Genomic DNA, 18,437 nt, shown 5'->3' on the forward strand with positions numbered 1-18,437 from the left:
TGTGTGTTGCATGTTTCATGACTGACTGCTCATACAGGCTCTCTATGGGATCATTATTATTTCTTGTCGATGACCTTTATAGCCGTTTTGTGCATTCCGTTTTTTCTGCGTTCACACTGGCTGCTACAAAGCTACAGGCTCATGACCCGATGAAGTCTTTCTTATACCCGTGGTGCGCGGGCTCCATCCAATATCTGACAAAGCTACAGGCTACCATTACATTTCAAAGGAAGCCTTTTCTCTTTTTTTGGTTTTGTTTTGGATTGTATGGATACATACTATATCTACTATTGTAGATCTAAATTGTTATTTATTTAAAGATTTATATAATATGTGTGCATGGGGGGGGGGGGGGGGGAGGGAGAGAGAAAAATATTTGTATGATTATATAATTTTTCTCTAATGAGGGAAATTAATGTTGTTTAAAAAATGTTTTAGAAAATATTGCAAAATAGTATGGTCACTTAGTGTAAGTCTATCTAATGATGCTCTTGAGGATCGTCTAGGAAGCTAACATGAGCCGTGGGATTCTGGTCATGATATGCATTCAACACAGCTCGTTATGTTCACCGTTGGTGGTGCCTTGCCTTTAACTTTCTCCCCACAGGACTGTTTTTTTGTGCGAGGAGAACGGTGTGAACTTCTAGCACACCTCCTGCAGCGAACTCACTATCTACCACGAGCAGAATGTAAACAGAAGCATTAAAATGCCCCAGAGGATGACAGACAGTCAGTCTCGGATTGACAAAACGTCTTGAAGTCTGTGATTTCCACACGGCTGACATCAACTTCAAAAGGTTTTTTTTCCTTTCTTTATCAACCAAACATTATCAAGGAATGGGATTCTGACTTAAAAGATGCAAAGTGTAACTTTCATGTTTTTACCCGGGTTCCAACCCAGATTCCTCCACACACAAGCACCCAAATCCAGTTCAGTTTAGTTTTATTTTAGTCATAGAATGAACATTACATTTCATCATATATATATTTTTTTACAATTTTTGTAGAGACCAAAAAGGTTTAGGCTGAAGCCAATGGCTTATTGTGCCTATCCTTTAGATGTCAAGCAGACTTTGAAAAAATAAATAAATAAAAAATCTGCTGCTGATGAGCTAATACAGAAAGCCTGTGTTGGGGAGATTATGAATTGTATTTTGAGCTTCATGCAGTGGTGTTAAGTTATATATAAAAAAAGATGCTGTCACATCCCCAAAACAAAGCAACGAACCTGACAGGGCCTTCTCAGTGGCTGACCCCTCCCTACGGAACTCAGTCCCAGCTCACATGAAAACTGCCCCCACCCTCACCACGTTTAAAAAAAACACACACACTCCCATTCTAAACCCCATTTTATTTCTATAATTTTCTTTCTTTGTGTGAACTAGTTCTATTTCGTCCCTGCTGACCGCCAGAGGCGGTGCTTTAAGCACTGAATACGTCCCTTCGCGCATGCGCAGTCGAGTATTTTATACCAACAATGTCGGTTGACCCCGTGATGACCCGGAGTCGTCTATAACTTCCGGCAGTCATCCGGGGCTCAGTCCCTAATTTCTTCTCGCTTTGCGCAAGTTGTACATAGCACAGAGTTCTACAGCAGAATTAAACTGCACGATAACAGAACTATTGCTTTGCTACTACTAAGTCGCCGGTAGTCCCGCGACCATTGTTGGTCGGAGCTGTGACGCGTGCGTTCGCCCTCCAGGGACTGCGACTTAATACTACTATTATTGTATCGTTTTCGAGTGGAGCTGGGCTTCACATCGTCTTCTTTCCCCGTGGGAACAAGGTAAGCAGACAACCCCTGTTCGCATAGGCTGCGTGCGCGCTGCTTCCCTGCAACACACACGGTTGCGTGCTACAAACGGCGACCTGAGCGTCCCGTTTTAGCACCCGTCAAAGTTGAACGGATAGCTCGTTCTCTTTGACAGCTTACGCTGTCTTGTTTTCCCACGAAGGCTGCGCCGCAGTGCTGGTGACGGCAAGCGTTAGCACTACCCGCTCCCAGCACGTGAGTCGACGCTAGTATTATTTGTTTACTACTTACCTATACTACTTATACTTATACTACTTATACTTATAAGTGTACTTATCTACTGCTATATTACTCTGCCTCTCTGAGCGAGTCTTTGCTGGCACTGGCCAGCTATATAGCACCGCCGCGTGCTACAAACGGCGACCTGAGCGTCCCGTTTAACACCCGTCAAAGTTGAACGGATAGCTCGTTCTCTTTGACAGCTTACGCTGTCTTGTTTTCCCACGAAGGCTGCGCCGCAGTGCTGGTGACGGCAAGCGTTAGCGCTACCCGCTCCCAGCACGTGAGTCGACGCTATTATTATTTGCTTACTACTTATACTTATACTACCTATACTTATACTACTTATAAGTGTACTTATTTACTGCTATATTACTCTGCCTCTCTGAATGAGTCTTTGCTGGCACTGGCCAGCTATATAGCACCACCGCGAGGTTACGTCAGTAACCCCGGTTATATGAATTGGCTTGACTGATTTAGTCACTTGTTCTCAAATAGTGTACTTTAATTTCGGCACAGAGCCATTGCCACTTTATAGGTTGGTTTTTCTGAAATTATATATATATAACTATATCATTATATATATATCATATATACTGGTCTCTGCTAGAGCACCCCTTACCTGGCATAGGCGGCGTGCGCGCCCCCTCCCTCCAGCTAAGCGGCCTTTAGCAGCTACAGTAGCTTCTACTGGCACAGGCAGCGTCCGCGCTCCCTTCCTACCAGTTTACGGCTCCACCCCTAGCGACCACTAGCGTCCGCGCTCTGGGCTACATCTGTGGGTTTCCAATGGACGAACCCCGCCACCACCTGTGCACCTCCTGCCAGGCTCCTCTGCGGCCAGAGGATGGGCATGACCTCTGCCCTGGGTGCCTTGGCCCCCAACATCTGAGGGAGGCACTCGGTGACAACCCATGTCACGTGGACGCAGGTGCGTCCAATCTCTCTCCCCGGTAATGAAGGCTAACAAAACCCTCCCCGGACAGAAGGTACGTTATCGTTTAAAGCGGCGCTATCCCCGCTAAACAGACGTTCATATGATATCATATACTTATCATGGCATAACCTCCTGTGTGTGGGTAAAGGCTGCGTTGGCGCCGCCTCCCTGCTCTGCATACGAGGTCTGTTCGACTGTGAACGCTAGCGCTTATTATAAGCGACTATAAGACTTGCCGAAGGATAAGAACACTGTCATATTACCTTCGTTTGTTAAACACGCTACTTTTTAAGCTTTGTTTAGCCCCTGCTGGTGATGGCAAGAGCCTTGCTGGCCAAAGCCATATACCGATATTGGCAGCATTCAAGCTTAACTGCTTTTGCGAATAGCTGTATTGTTGTTGTTATTATCAGCCCGGTACAGGAGCAGCTTCCTGCGTCCTCCCAGGGTATTGATGTTGCTACCAGTATAGTTTGTAGCAAAATAGTACTAACAGCTACTGGTGTACATAGCCTGTCTGGTTGTTAACCCAGCTGGCCCCCAGTAGTGGGCCTAGCTGAAGCTGCTACCAGTATGTCTGGAGCTCAAAGCTCCATTAACAGTTTTTTGCATATACAGTGGGTGCAACCTGGTTTGTTCCCACAGGTCGGATTAGTGCCCCTGGGTACCTGTAGGTCCTATTAGCCCAGCTGGTCCCCAGCACAGAGTATCTGGCGCTGCTGACAGCGTAGCTCACAGCTGCTACCAGTAGCTTAAAGTTAAAGCTGTGTATGAACAGGCTATAGCTTGTCTTGTTTTTTAGTAGCCTAGCTGGTCTCCAGCATAGCTCTCTAACTGGCGCTGCTACCTGTAGTTGTAGCCCAAGCGCTTATTATACTATTGAAGATAAAAAGCTATCTGTATATAGCTTGCCTTACTGTTTGTTGGCCCAGCTGGTACAGGGCAGGCAGCGTATGCGCTCCGCTCCTCCAGCATACGGCCAGCTTGATGTTACTTACTACTAATCGTTTGTTAGCTCAAGCATTTATTAACAGCTATTGGTGTATAGCTTGTTATGTTCATTAGCTGCAGCTGATACAGGCAGCGTACGCGCTCCCTTCCTTCAGCAGGTGGCCCCTATCGGTGGAGCTATCGGTTGTAGCCTTTTCTCCAAAACTAGCTTGTGTCGGTTTATTTAACCGAACCTGGCTGGGGTAGGCAGCGGTAGCGCTCCCTCCTCCCAGCATGAATGCGTAGTAGTGCACACGTGACTAGTGTATTGGAAGTGTCTTTTGTTTCGCTCTGGACTAGCAAACATAAATAATAATGCACTGGAGTTTGGATAAGCGTCATAGTGCCGTGATAAACGGTCACATAGGAAACACTACAGCTGCTACATAGCAGCGTCCAAACCTTGACTGAAGGCTACTTTATTATCATAAATTATAAGTAAGCCTCCGCCGGGGGTACAGGTAGCGTAAAGCTCCCCTCCCCCACCGCGACCATGCAGGTCGCAAAGTCTATCTAACAGCAACGTTTGTGTGCTGTTTCTATGATGCACTTTACATCTGGTTGAATCTCAAAGTGCTGCAATGAGCATTTGCATAAACGTAAATGCATATTCACATGCTGCGGCAGGTATAGCAGCATTCAGTTTTTCGATTAAGTCATTATATGCCGATCTAAGTTAAAGCCTCTGCTGGCACAGGCAGCGTACGCGCCCCCTCCCTGCAGCATATGGCCAACACCTAGCAAACCAGTAGCGTCCGCGCCCTGGGCTAGTTGGGACTGGTGTGCACCGGCCGGTCCAAAGGAACCGGTGCCACCACAACGGAGAGCACCCACTTTCGTACCTCGAAAGCCTCTGCTGGTACAGACAGCGTATGCGCTCCCTCAAGCATATGGCCAACACCTAGCAACCAGTAGCGTCCGCGCCCTGGGCTAGTTGGGACTTGTGTGCACCGGCCGGTCCAGAGTAACCGGTGCCACCACAATGGAGAGCTCCCACTTTTGTACCTCGTGTGAAGCTCTCCTTCAGCCGTGAGCCGACCTTGGTCCTGCCCCGTGTGCCAGGAGGAAAAGGTCTGACCGCTGACTACAGCAGATCCGAGAGGGCTCAGCTACCTGCAGAGTTGGCCCGCATGAGGGCCATGCTCACTTCAGATAACACCTAGGCACCTCGGAGGGTGCCGAGGCGCCTACCTCTCCGATGCCACAACTGACTCGAGGTTGATGTGCTCTCCCCGACAGCTTAAGCTACGCACTTCCATGACTATGAGGAAGATGCAGAAGGCGGTGCCTCCCAGGCATCAGAGCCGGCCTCCCACTTCTCAGCTCATGCGCATAGCCGTGGAACGCATACTAAAGCAGGCAGTCGGCTCCTCCAAGCGCCTTCTTCTTGCTGTCTTCGCCGTCCCCCACGCCTGTACCTGAGACAGCTACAGGCCTGCCGGGCGAACGATCAGGGCCCTCTCCCATCTCTATACCGATGGTGAAATCCTGGCAGCCCTGCCCTGATTGGGAAAAGTGTCCTGAGACAACCCGTTGCGACGTGACACTTTAATAGATTTGAACGCACAAGGCGATAAGGGCTGGCCTGGGTTACATGCCAGCCACCAAGCCTGTCATTGCATCCCTCATTGTGTTCCCCAACGAGGCCCGGCGGCAGAACGCTAGGTGACCTCGACCCCAGTGCAGGAGCACAGACAACCTGCTCACTGGGGCCTCCCGTTCACACTTAATAGTGGCAACGTTAATACTGGCTCAGTCACCTTTGGTGTGTCACTGGAGGCATTGGCGTCATGTCCTCAGAGCGTGGGCGGCTGATGTCCATCGTATCTCTAGCCCGTCGCCAAGTCGGGTTTTCACAGTCAAGCTTGACTGATGAGCCTAGGCCAACTCTCCGTAGTCTCCCTGAGGAGCCAGGAGCACTAGGTGGTTCAGCCGGGCGAGAATTGCCGGAGCGAACCATCCAGGGGGGGAAGACCAGGCTGCAGCTTGCAGGCCTACGACACATCCCGCCTCCCAAAGGGCCGAGCTCCAACATTGATGAAATCATCTTGACTGCCCTCGGAGCTCGCGTATCACCGCCGGCCCACACTAGAGGCCAGCGTGTTCCCTGGCGTCCCACGCAGGGACCTGACTGTGACTGTGACTTTCCGGGCTGTGCAGTGCCTTCTGACGCCAGCCCCCCATATCCGGCGGGTCAAAATGGCCATTATCAGTAACATGACGAGAGCCCTACTATCAGACCAGGAGTGATGTGTCCTCCTGCCCAAGGGCGCAACAGAGGCTGTATATCCTCAGTCACACTAAGGGAAGTCCGATCTACATACTTCCTCGTGACGCAAGACAGACGGGTGTCGACATGTCTTGAATCTGATGGGACCCAACAGGGTTATGAAGTTTATGCCAGTCTACTGGGCCGAACACGGCAATGTGCTGGAGCGGCAAGTGGTGCGCTCCGCTCTATAGCACACATTCTCATACTCATGGGACCTTAACCGGGTACTGGACGCCCTGTGCGGGCCTACCTTCGAACCCTTGGCACAGGCAGAGCTGAAGTGGGTGTCATGCAAGACAGCCCTTCTCCTGGCCATTACATCGGCAAAGCGTGTCAGTGAACTGCACGCTCTGTCAGTCAGCGAATCATGTCTGAGGTGGAACGCAGACGGCTCGGGGGTCACGCTGTGGCCAAACATAGCATTCCTCCCGAAGGTGCTGTCGCAGGCTCACCTCAACCGGCCTATCAGGCTGGCTCGATTCAACCCCCCACCTGGGGAGCTGACAGACAAACTGGAGCTGTTGTGCCCAGTCCGGGCCCTGAGAGCCTACATTGAAGCTACTGCACGCATCAGGCGAGCAGAGCAGCTGTTCTTTTGCCATAGTGGTGTGAACAAAGGCGGCGCTCCCTCCAAGCAGCGCCTGTCCCACTGGATTGTAGACACAATCAGCCACGCCTATGAGGCAAGTAACCTCCCCGTACCATCAGGGGTACGGTGCCACTCTACAAGGAGCATTTCCACATCATGGGCTGCCATGAGAGGGGTGCCCTTGGAGGACATTTGTGCCGCCGCCTCATGGGCTTCGGCAGGCACTTTCTCAAGGTACTACAGGGTGAATGTTGCCACTCCCCACCCAGTGGACGTGGCCCTCTTCCCCGAATCCTCCGGTTCTACCCTTTGAGGTCTGTAATCAGGATTCCTCGTGACTTGGCTGGTATAAGTCATTCAGTGCTTAAAGCACCGCCTCTGGCGGTCAGCAGGCGAAATAGAACGATAGTTACGTATGTAACTACGGTTCTATGAGTCCTGAATGACCGCCAGAGGCACTCTTGTCACTCAGAATCCTCGTGTTCTCGCGAGAAGATTCTGTAGGGACTGAGCCCCGGATGACTGCCGGAAGTTATAGACGACTCCGGGTCATCACGGGGTCAACCGACATTGTTGGTATAAAATACTCGACTGCGCATGCGCGAAGGGACGTATTCAGTGCTTAAAGCACCGCCTCTGGCGGTCATTCAGGACTCATAGAACCGTAGTTACATACGTAACTATCGTTTTACTTTATGAAGTTTGTTTTGTAAAGCGACTTTGAGTATATGCCATTATATTATTCTGTGTCACACAGATTTCTCTCACCTCTGTGACATCGTCCCCCATGCTCCGTGCTTATTGGTCAGGATGTTGAGGATCTTCTGTTTCAACTGGTTGGCTGTCACGTGGTCTCTGTGCTTGGCAGCACTGATGAGGTGGTCACACATCTTCTCCTCCTCCCGTCGGTCAGACGCATACTGAGCACAGTTAGACTGGAGAGAGAGAGTGCGCATGAGGACATTTGCTGTCAGGCAGAAACCTCTTATCGTTTTTTTTGTCAGGTGAAACTTTACTAACATCTAGATGTGATGATGTACGCGACCAGTCACGACCTAGACCAGTAAAAACGGCCGCGAAACGCGAGATTGTGACACACAGGGAGAACACAACGGAGACAGCGCTTCTTTCACCTGACAAATATCACAATGTGATCATTTCTTGTTTGTTAGTTTTTTCGCAAATTAACTCTACTTGATAATACTACAGCACCACACAAAAGCATCAAAAGTAGCAGATCCACAAGCTTGATTTGAACTTGTGGGTCTGCTACATTGAATCCTGAAAAGTAAGTAGGTACGTTTTTGGACATAATGAGGTTTCCACCCGACAGAGACAATACACAAACTACTTTCCACTGAGTGTTATCGACTCTGGTTTATTGACTGATCTGAAGTGTGTGCGCACGCACACACGCACGTGCACACGCACACGCACGCACGCACACACACACACACACACACACACACACACACACACACACACACACACACACACGAAGAGAGAGACAGAACAACAGAGTGATATGATGATCTCTGTTGTTGTCGGGTTGCAGTACCTCAAACTCAGCGTGTTTGTGAACGTCCTCGGCTCTCTGTCTGTTGAGGATGAACTCTGCCTCGTTAGCAACACGCACTATGTGGTCCTTCATAGCGTGGCACAGGAGTCTGCAACACACACACACACACACACACACACACACACACACACACTTAATAATCCAAAATTGCATCTTGCACACTGAATCAGGATAGTGCAAGTGGGCCCCCAAATAATTTGGCAACACTAACAATGTATTGAAATAGGCTGCACTAAATGATGACAATGCATCTGTAAATGGGATGAAATATATATTTTAGGTGGCAGTGGTTTAGTTTATAGTAAAACAATATATATATATATAAAAAGTTGAATCATTATTCTTGTATTTTGCATTGCTTGCCATTTTGCATTGCTTGCCAGAAGATATCTATTTAGGTCTATACACATGCATAATTAATTGTGTACAGCAGAATTATCTCCTGCAATGTCCCCTCATCATTCACTAAACTCACCCCACACAGCTACTGCTGTTGTCCTGCAACGTCCCCTTATCATTCACTAAACTCACCCCACAAAGCTACTGCTGTTGTCCTGCAACGTCCCCTCATCATTCACTAAACTCACCCCACACAGCTACTGCTGTTGTCCTGCAACGTCCCCTTATCATTCACTAAACTCACCCCACACAGCTACTGCTGTTGTCCTGCAACGTCCCCTTATCATTCACTAAACTCACCCCACACAGCTACTGCTGTTGTCCTGCAACGTCCCCTCATCATTCACTAAACTCACCCCACACAGCTACTGCTGTTGTCCTGCAACGTCCCCTTATCATTCACTAAACTCACCCCACACAGCTACTGCTGTTGTCCTGCAACGTCCCCTTATCATTCACTAAACTCACCCCACACAGCTACTGCTGTTATCCTGCAACGTCCCCTTATCATTCACTAAACTCACCCCACACAGCTACTGCTGTTGTCCTGCAACGTCCCCTTATCATCCACTAAACTCACCCCACACAGCTACTGCTGTTGTCCTGCAACGTCCCCTTATCATTCACTAAACTCACCCCACACAGCTACTGCTGTTGTCCTGCAACGTCCCCTTATCATTCACTAAACTCACCCCACACAGCTACTGCTGTTGTTCTGCAACGTCCCCTCATCATTCACTAAACTCACCCCACACAGCTACTACTGTTGTCCTGCAACGCCCCCTTATCATTCACTAAACTCACCCCACGCAGTCGGCAGTTATTTTGTACTACTAAATCTGACATAGTGGACTACTAAATCAAACTAGTGTTTACTTTTTAACGTAGGTTTTACTCTCGAGTCTTGAACTGGCACTAAATCTTTTTCAACAGTGAGAAAAGCATGGACAGAGTGCCGCTGGCTGATGATGTATCAGCAATGTTGATGAAATACGAGTCAAACAGGAGGCTGGCCAGAGGGAGTGAAGGAGTGACAAACAGATTCACAGAACGCAGCGAATCAGACTGCATGGAAACCAGGGTAGAACATATCGGCAAAAATAGCCCATCTACAAGCTCGCATTGTGAGGCTGTAGATCAGCGACATGCAGGTATGTTCGGAAAAGGGATTTGGTGTAGCGTGAGATACTATATACCATTACTATATACTATGTATATATATATATATATATATATATATTACTATATACCATACTATATACCTATAGACCATTTAGACCTGTTGCAACCTATACTGTATGTCTTGACTACTCTTTATACCTTTCAATCCAGGGCAGCATCTGTATCATTTCACGTTACTCTCAGAGGGTGAGAAATAATGTCTTTAGTGAACATTGACAATTCTGTCAAAAGTGTTTGTCAGAAAACAGTTAGGATTTAAAGGGCATTTTTAAGAATCGGCCTCGGGTCTAAATGAGAATGCCCTGGGAGACTCCGGTCAACTAACGGTACTATAGGGTCTAAGTGGTTACAGATCAATGTGTGTGTGTGTGTGTGTGTGTGTGCGTGTGTGTGTGGTCAGTGATCATTACCTCCCCTCGTTGATGAGCTCGATAAAGGCCAGGCCGGCGTTCTTCTGAATGGAGTTCTGCCACTCCTGAAAACGAAGAGAGGAATTTATTCATTCATTCCTTTATCCGTTCAAGCCATATCCAAACCTCAGGATCACACTGAGGTACAGTATACAGACCCTCATATCGTTGGGGACAGATGAGGTTTCCACCCGACAGAGACGATATTTAATACAGCCACAGAGTTACTGTAAAACAACACACCCTTTTTGAGCGGTGCCTGACCTCTCCAATGCACAGCTATGTGTGTCGGTATGTATGTATGTCCGCTTGAGTGCGGCAATACCTGGGTGACCTAAAGACCACACACACACACACACACACACACACACACAGCTTGCACTGCTCAGTTCAGACAAGTATAATTCGACCTTAAGCGAGCATAATAGTTCACCGTCAAAACTTTCATAATAGTAGGCCTAAACCTTGCCGAGCCATGAGGCCCAATAGGGCAAGAGCCTATCCTCCTGTTTCTGTAGCGTGAGGCAGCTTGATGTACACGTACAACCCTCTGGACATGATGTACAACTGTACAAGTACACACCCTGGACATGATGTACAAGTAAAACCCTCTGGACATGACGTAACGTTAGTTTGTCGCAGGGACGTATACTCTCAATAGAACCCTTGATGCTAAGTGCCAACAGAGAGGAATTGGGTCCCATTGTTATAGTGTTTGGTACGACCCGGCCGGGGATCAAACCCCATACTCCAACTCTCAGGGCAGACACACTAACCACAAGGCCACGCACTGAGCTTTCATAATCCTCACATCAAATAGCAGGACGTTAGTACAGACGAATGCATTAGGAGCTTTCTAAATGTCGATGAAAACACACCCACTGTATGCTTACTGTGTGTGTGTGTGTGTGTGTGTGTGTGTGTGTGTGTGTGTGTGTGTGTGTGTGCGTGCGTGCGTGCGTGCGTGCGTGCGTGCGTGCGTGCGTGCGTGCGTGCGTGCGTGCGTGCGTGCGTGCGTGCGTGCGTCCGTCCGTCTATACAAGTATACATGTAAGTGCCTTGACTTCTAAAACTAGCAGCTGAAGGTTTCTAAAAGGCAAAGGGAAATGTTGAAAGCTCTAAGACTAAAAGCGCTCCATTAGCAACCACTGGTCCTGATGGTAGTGGAGGGCACCGGGGAGCTTCTCCGGTTACCTTCCCCCCAACTGGAGGATCAATATCTAGGATAAGTTTTCACTCCCGTGGGTCCCTAATGGCAGACGAGGCCGGAGCCACGGGTAATACTATACGCCCTGCCCTGCAGTGGAGGGGAGGGAGGGCTGATGTGATGATGAGAGGAGAGGACGGTGTGTGGAGAGGCAGAGATGAAAGCATCCCAGCACATCTGAGAGGCCGGGGTGGAGACAGCGGGGTGGACCAGAGAAGAAGGATATTAGAAGGAAAAGATGTGAACAAGAAGAAGAGGGAAATTAAACGGCAGACCGGTGAGTGTAGTGTAGATGGATTGAAGTTGGAAACGAGTTGGTCAAGAAGTCAGAAATGGAAAGTGCACTTTCTTCCACGAGGAGAGAGAGAGGGATAGTCAATGGGAGACAAAAAAACTGATGATATATAAGGACTCCGTCGTCTTCCCTGTGGCGAGGACGGCAGAGATCAAAATGTAAGTAATATTCTGTTAATAACTCATTGATTTAGCCAAAGGACTCAACAAACCATTACTTTGAGTATCGTCAGTTGGCTTTTGAACAGAAGTTGGCTGCTCTTTTCTTATTTTTTTCGTTTTTTTTTGCAAAACTATTAGCAAAAACTGCCAAAAAGTGAGAAAAAACATAACGGTATTACTTTTACACGGTTTGTGGCTATCTATGGCAAGATGCAAGCGGGGTATTAAATAATGATGTTATATCGATTACATCCGCAATGCGCTGGCTGTATAAGTCATCCTTGATGGCCGCATGCCTCTAGGCATCTGTCTGTGTAACCGACACCTCCGTGAGGTCACTTTGACCTGTCAGTCAAACTGAATATAATAACTTATGACAAATAATGATAATGCAACATAATGACTTCAACAATGGCACAGAATGAAACATTATACAAATAATAAAGGATGACTCATTAAGTCCTTTGAAGACAACGGAGAAATAGATTTGAGAGCAGTAGATGTGTAGTACTGGATGAGAAGGAGAGTAGAGACATAGAAGAATGGCCTATATGGTAGGTGTGGGTCGGTAGCTACAGTAGAGTAAGTATACTAGTAGTGTGTACTTAGACAGGTACTGGTACAAGTACTGCAGATACAGTAGGTACATACTGTACTGTATCGGTGCCGAGGCATTAGCCCCGACGGTTCCGTGTTCCAAAGTACGGTTGGTCCGTCGGCATGCATTCTATCGTTGCTGTCGGGCAGAAACCTCATATATCCATGTCTTCTTTTTGTGTACTTTCGTATATTAACGCCATAACTTAAACGCCACACGTAGTGACAAGTAATATAGGGGCAAAACATATTTACCGGTATAGGCTATGAAACAAGCAACCATGCAATAATGATTTCTGAGCGGTGCTCCAACATGTGACTGTGTGTGTCTGGGTGTCATTAGTCGGTAGCAGCGTGGTTACCGTCATGTGAGAACATGTGCGTCTATACATCATCAATCATCATCGTCAAGGCACCGCTCACTTCACATGGGTATGATTTTGAATGTGTAGGTTGGTAGGTAGGTAGGTAGGTATGTGTATTGTGTAGGTATAGGTAGGTAGGTATGTGTAGGTAGGTAGGTAGGTAGAGGAAGGTATGTGTAGGTAGGTAGGTAGGTAGGTAGGTAGAGGAAGGTATGTGTAGGTTGGTAGGTAGGTAGGTATGTGTAGGTAGGTAGAGGAAGGTATGTGTAGGTTGGTAGGTAGGTAGGTAGGTAGGTAGGTAGGTATGTGTAGGTAGGTAGGTAGGTAGGTATGTGTAGGTATAGGTAGGTATGTAGAGGAAGGTATGTGTAGGTTGGTTGGTAGGTAGGTAGGTAGGTATGTGTAGGTAGGTAGAGGAAGGTATGTGTAGGTTGGTAGGTAGGTAGGTAGGTATGTGTAGGTAGGTAGAGGAAGGTATGTGTAGGTAGGTAGGTAGGTAGGTATGTGTAGGTAGGTAGGTAGGTAGAGGAAGGTATGTGTAGGTAGGTAGAGGAAGGTATGTGTAGGTTGGTAGGTAGGTAGGTATGTGTAGGTAGGTAGGTAGGTATGTGTAGGTATAGGTAGGTAGGTAGGTATGTGTAGGTAGGTAGGTAGGTAGGTATGTGTAGGTATAGGTAGGTATGTAGAGGAAGGTATGTGTAGGTTGGTAGGTAGGTAGGTATGTGTAGGTAGGTAGAGGAAGGTATGTGTAGGTTGGTAGGTAGGTAGGTATGTGTAGGTAGGTAGGTAGGTAGAGGAAGGTATGTGTAGGTTGGTAGGTAGGTAGGTAGGTAGGTAGAGGAAGGTATGTGTAGGTATAGGTAGGTATGTAGAGGAAGGTATGTGTAGGTTGGTAGGTAGGTAGGTATGTGTAGGTAGGTAGAGGAAGGTATGTGTAGGTTGGTAGGTAGGTAGGTACGTGTAGGTAGGTAGGTAGAGGAAGGTATGTGTAGGTTGGTAGGTAGGTAGGTATGTGTAGGTAGGTAGAGGAAGGTATGTGTAGGTTGGTAGGTAGGTAGGTATGTGTAGGTTGGTAGAGGAAGGTATGTGTAGGTTGGTAGGTAGGTAGGTATAGGTAGGTAGGTACAAACCTGAGAACAAAGCAGCATTACGAGCTCCACCACAGACGTACTTGACTTCATACACACCAGGCCTGAGGTAGAGAGACATAGAGCACAGTCAGAAATCTCTCTCACGCTCGCTCGCACGTGAGCACGCACGTGAGCACACACACACGCACCCACGCACGCACACGCACGCACACGCACGTCACACACACACACGCATGTCACACACACACACACACACACACACACAGTCACACACACACACACAGTCACACACACACACACACACACACACACACACACACACACACACACACACTCCGTTAAGAGATGTTATCAGTAATTAGATCATCATCATCATTATTTATTATTGCAATTATTATTACTGTAATTATTACTGAATAAAGCATGCTACAGGAAAAAGACAGGAACAAACAGCAGACGACAGCAGACAGAAGGACAGAGGAGAGAGAACCAGGAGAATAAAGACAGAATAGAGGGAGGGGGACGAAAGGACTAGTGACCCCGATAAGTTGTGTCCTTATTATTATCTCACTTTCAACAAAGAGAGAGAGATGGTGTGGGGGGTGTGTCTGTGAGCAGGGCTCGACAGTGCGACTAGGTACTCGCATTTGCGACTAAAAATATCACTGTGCGAATTGTAAAATTCAATTTGTAGCACAGGTGCGACTACAGGATTTGACCATTCAATCGTGATAAAGACAAGTCTCTGTCTACACTGTACAGCAAGTGCACATTCTATAGTCGCGGTTCTATACCAAAATTTATATTTCTGAACGGCGGTGTCGTTCGAAAAAAGAGAATAGCTACAAGCTAACAACGTGTCGAGGCTCAATGCGGTGTTCATTTGAAGATATGTTCCCTTTGCTCCCACCGCCCCTCCCCTCACTGTGTTGCTGCTCCGTGCTCTTCCCCGTCACTGCTTGCTGACTGTCAGCAGCGGCAGTCAGAAAATAAGTCAGAGTGAACTCAGCGGGATAGCATTAGCATGATAGCACAGATTCAGAAGGAATTGCTTGTACCCCGACACGTTATTTGCAAAGTTTGTTTGTAATGTTCAAAGTTCAAACGTAACTTACTTTTAACCAAACGCGGGTGAAACAGCGTGCAGCCGTGCACGCACGCACGCACACACACACACATGGAGTGGACGGATTGATGTTTATCAAAAACAACCCTTGCTTAGCGTTTGCTTACAAAAGCGTGTGCCCAGCATAAATGATAATGCGAATGACTGAACTGGCTGGATTACCGTATTAATATCAGTCAGTCAGTCAAAGCCAAGGAGAATGTTACAATACTAATTCACCATCGAGCAGCCTCTGCACTGTCTGAATGTCACACTAACATTATAAAACAGCAGGATAAAAACGGATAGCCTGTCTATCCATCCATGAGCAACATATTATCTATCTAGCTCTGGCCCATAGCTCTAATGTGTTGCAAGTATTAGAGGTATGGAACAGAGCTACTATCGATCTATCTACAAAGTATTAGCATAAAACAAATTGATTATATAGATTATATGAAAACAAACATAACAATGATATCATGATGAATATCACTATTTTGTGATAATTGCTGAAAAGATAGTGATATAATATTTTGACATATTATTTTCCACCCCTACCTCATATCACTTAATTAAAGAAAAATCACACCCATGTTAAGTGAGGGGCGCTCTTGTCATCATACATCATCAGAAATCATCTCATACTGGCCAATCAGAATGCCTGTTGCCTGTGATTGGTTAGCTGATTTGCTCGTTTACATATGACATACATTTTCCCTTCAATGTCAATGGCGTTTAATTTATGTCATATTTAGCAGAATTTTGACGTAATTTCTCTGTTGATTGTCAATGGCTCATTTTGAGATGTGTGGGGACAAAGGCTGTATATAGGAGGGGCTAGCACCCCTTAAAAATACATCATTTTTTGGCTCCAAGATCAATTGCCTACATGGGCATTTATTGAAGGTCAATGTTGTCCCCCTACATCGTTGTCAGCTTTAATCTTTTCCCCAGTGGCCTCAAGATATACTAAGTTGCCAAAGAATTCCATAGTCTGGCATTCTCTCAAAATTTGGCTCTCAATACGAAGGCATTTCGGTTGGCACCCGGGTTCTGTGCGCGCACCTCTGGTTGCTAACCATGCTTTTTTACCGTCCCTTTCTGACGCATTGTTTAAAGTGTGGCATAGAAATGGTATTCACTCCTTTATATTGATGGGTTATTTCCGACCTTTGAACAAATACGACGCAAATTCAAGTTAGCCCAATCACATTTCTTTAGATTTCTACAGATACGACATTTTTTAACACAACACACTGCTTCATTTCCAAACATACCTCCCAACTCATCAATGGAATCTATATTTCTACCTGACCCATTGCTCAAAGGAGGTGTTTCTATTATTTATAATTCTCTCTCATGTTTAGATAATAATGCCTCATTGGAGTATTTAAAAACTGCTTGGGAAAACGACTTAGGAATATCTATCACTGACGAGCAATGGTCTACATCTCAAAAGTTTGTGCACTCTTCTTCAGTATGTGCCAGGCACGGTCTTATACAGTTTAAAATATTACACAGGTTACATTTGTCAAAGGAAAAACTCAACAGAATGTTTCCAAATGTGAATCCAGCCTGCGACAGATGTGGCCAGTCGCCGGCCACCCTAGCTCATATGTTCTGGCACTGCACTAAACTAACATCATTTTGGCAAAGTATATTTAAATCACTGTCAGACATTGTTGGAGGACCTTTTGACCCGGATCCACTGACAGCAGTTCTGGGGGTCGGGGGGCCCGGGATCAAACTGTCTACTTTCCAATATAACATGGTAAAATATGTGACTCTACTGGCTCGCAGACTGATACTGTTGAATTGGAAACAAGCACATGTTCCCACTCACACTACACTTATGAAAGATGTTATGCACTACTTGCAATTGGAAAAGATAAAGTTTGAATTGAGAGGGAGTGAAGATAAATTTTACCAGACATGGCAACCCTTCATTGACCATTTCAATAGGTGCACGCTAACCCCTCCTACACAATAGATAACATATTAGAAAATTGGAAAGAAAAGTAAAGAAAAAAAAGGAACTGAGTATTTTATTTTATTTTATTTATTCTCATTTAAAAAGAAATGTCTGTAATTCAGTTAATTTACAACAACGTGTTGGGAAAGTTTTGAGAGCAAGAATGTCTGTCCTGTGGTCTTTGTTTTGTTTGTCTGTTCACATTTGTCGTTGTTTAACTGTTTTTTTTGTTTTTTCGTTTTTATCACATTTATATATCTTTTTTATTATGTATTGTATGTGGAATTCACATTATCTGTCTTTATCTTTCATTTTATGTAACTGAATAACTAATTTGTATTGTCAAAGATTGTCATATAAGTTGTCATATACAAAAAATGCCTAATAAAAACAGTATTTAAAAAAAAAAAAATACATCATTTTTCACCGTACTCCTAAAATAATTTGTGTGCTACTAGATTTTTCAACTTAGGCGCACACGTGCTACTTGGAAAAATGCTAAGCGTCGAGCCCTGTCTGTGAGAGAGAGAGAGAGAGAGAGAGCTGTGTTTGCATGCATGTTTATATGCTTACTGTACTGTGTTTTTCCGCTTTCTTTTGTGTGTGTTGTATGCCGATGGAGCAACTCTAAGGGTCTGATGGTCTATAGTGGAGGCAGGGCGGAATCCATTTCACCCGATCTCCAGTCCGACGCGGCGGTCGTTAGTCCGACCGTCGGACTAACGACCGCCGCGTCGGACTACCGACCGACCGGGCGGTCGGGTGAAATGGATTCCGCCCTTACTGGCTATAGTGGTGAAACCGATTTCTTTTGGGAGTTTTGGCCATTATGCCAGGACAAATGGGAGGGGATGTGTTTGTCCTGTCTTTGTTGTGTGGATGTGGAAAAAAAAGTACCAGAAACTTTGTATAACTTTGTGTAACTTTTTTAAACTCTTTGATTAATGAAACTATAAGAGAGAGAGAGAGAGAGAGAGAGAGAGAGAGATAGAGATTTCTTTAGACCAACATAGAGACAGCGGTTGAGACAGACATTAGACCAGGAAGCAGGTGGTACAGACAGGAAGTAAACATTTACCACAGAGTGTCACAACACTGTAACAGTGACGACAACACTTCTCATAATCTGAGCTAACATTGTTCACATTGTTTATGCTAGCTAGCTCTCTGATTGGATGTGACTGATCCATACCTGACTGACGAATGAGTGAGGCAGCCAGCTGACGCACACTCACTCACTCACGCACACGC

General features: G+C 46.3%; 1 protein-coding gene across 1 annotated transcript in view; it reads right to left on the reverse strand.

Moving 5' to 3' along the window:
- Positions 1-18,437, reverse strand: part of LOC310860265 (neurobeachin-like) — a gene marked incomplete at its 5' end in the record, with an annotated part of 223,075 nt that overhangs the window by 18,109 nt on the left and 186,529 nt on the right. The window contains 4 exon segments of the mRNA XM_083767079.1: positions 7,589-7,755; positions 8,379-8,487; positions 10,391-10,455; positions 14,146-14,207. Coding sequence (XP_083623205.1) covers positions 7,589-7,755; positions 8,379-8,487; positions 10,391-10,455; positions 14,146-14,207 — 403 coding nt within the window.

The sequence above is a fragment of the Protomyctophum parallelum genome, assembly GCF_964188405.1.
Source record: "Protomyctophum parallelum genome assembly, chromosome: 1".
In the NCBI taxonomy this organism is placed as follows: domain Eukaryota; kingdom Metazoa; phylum Chordata; class Actinopteri; order Myctophiformes; family Myctophidae; genus Protomyctophum; species Protomyctophum parallelum.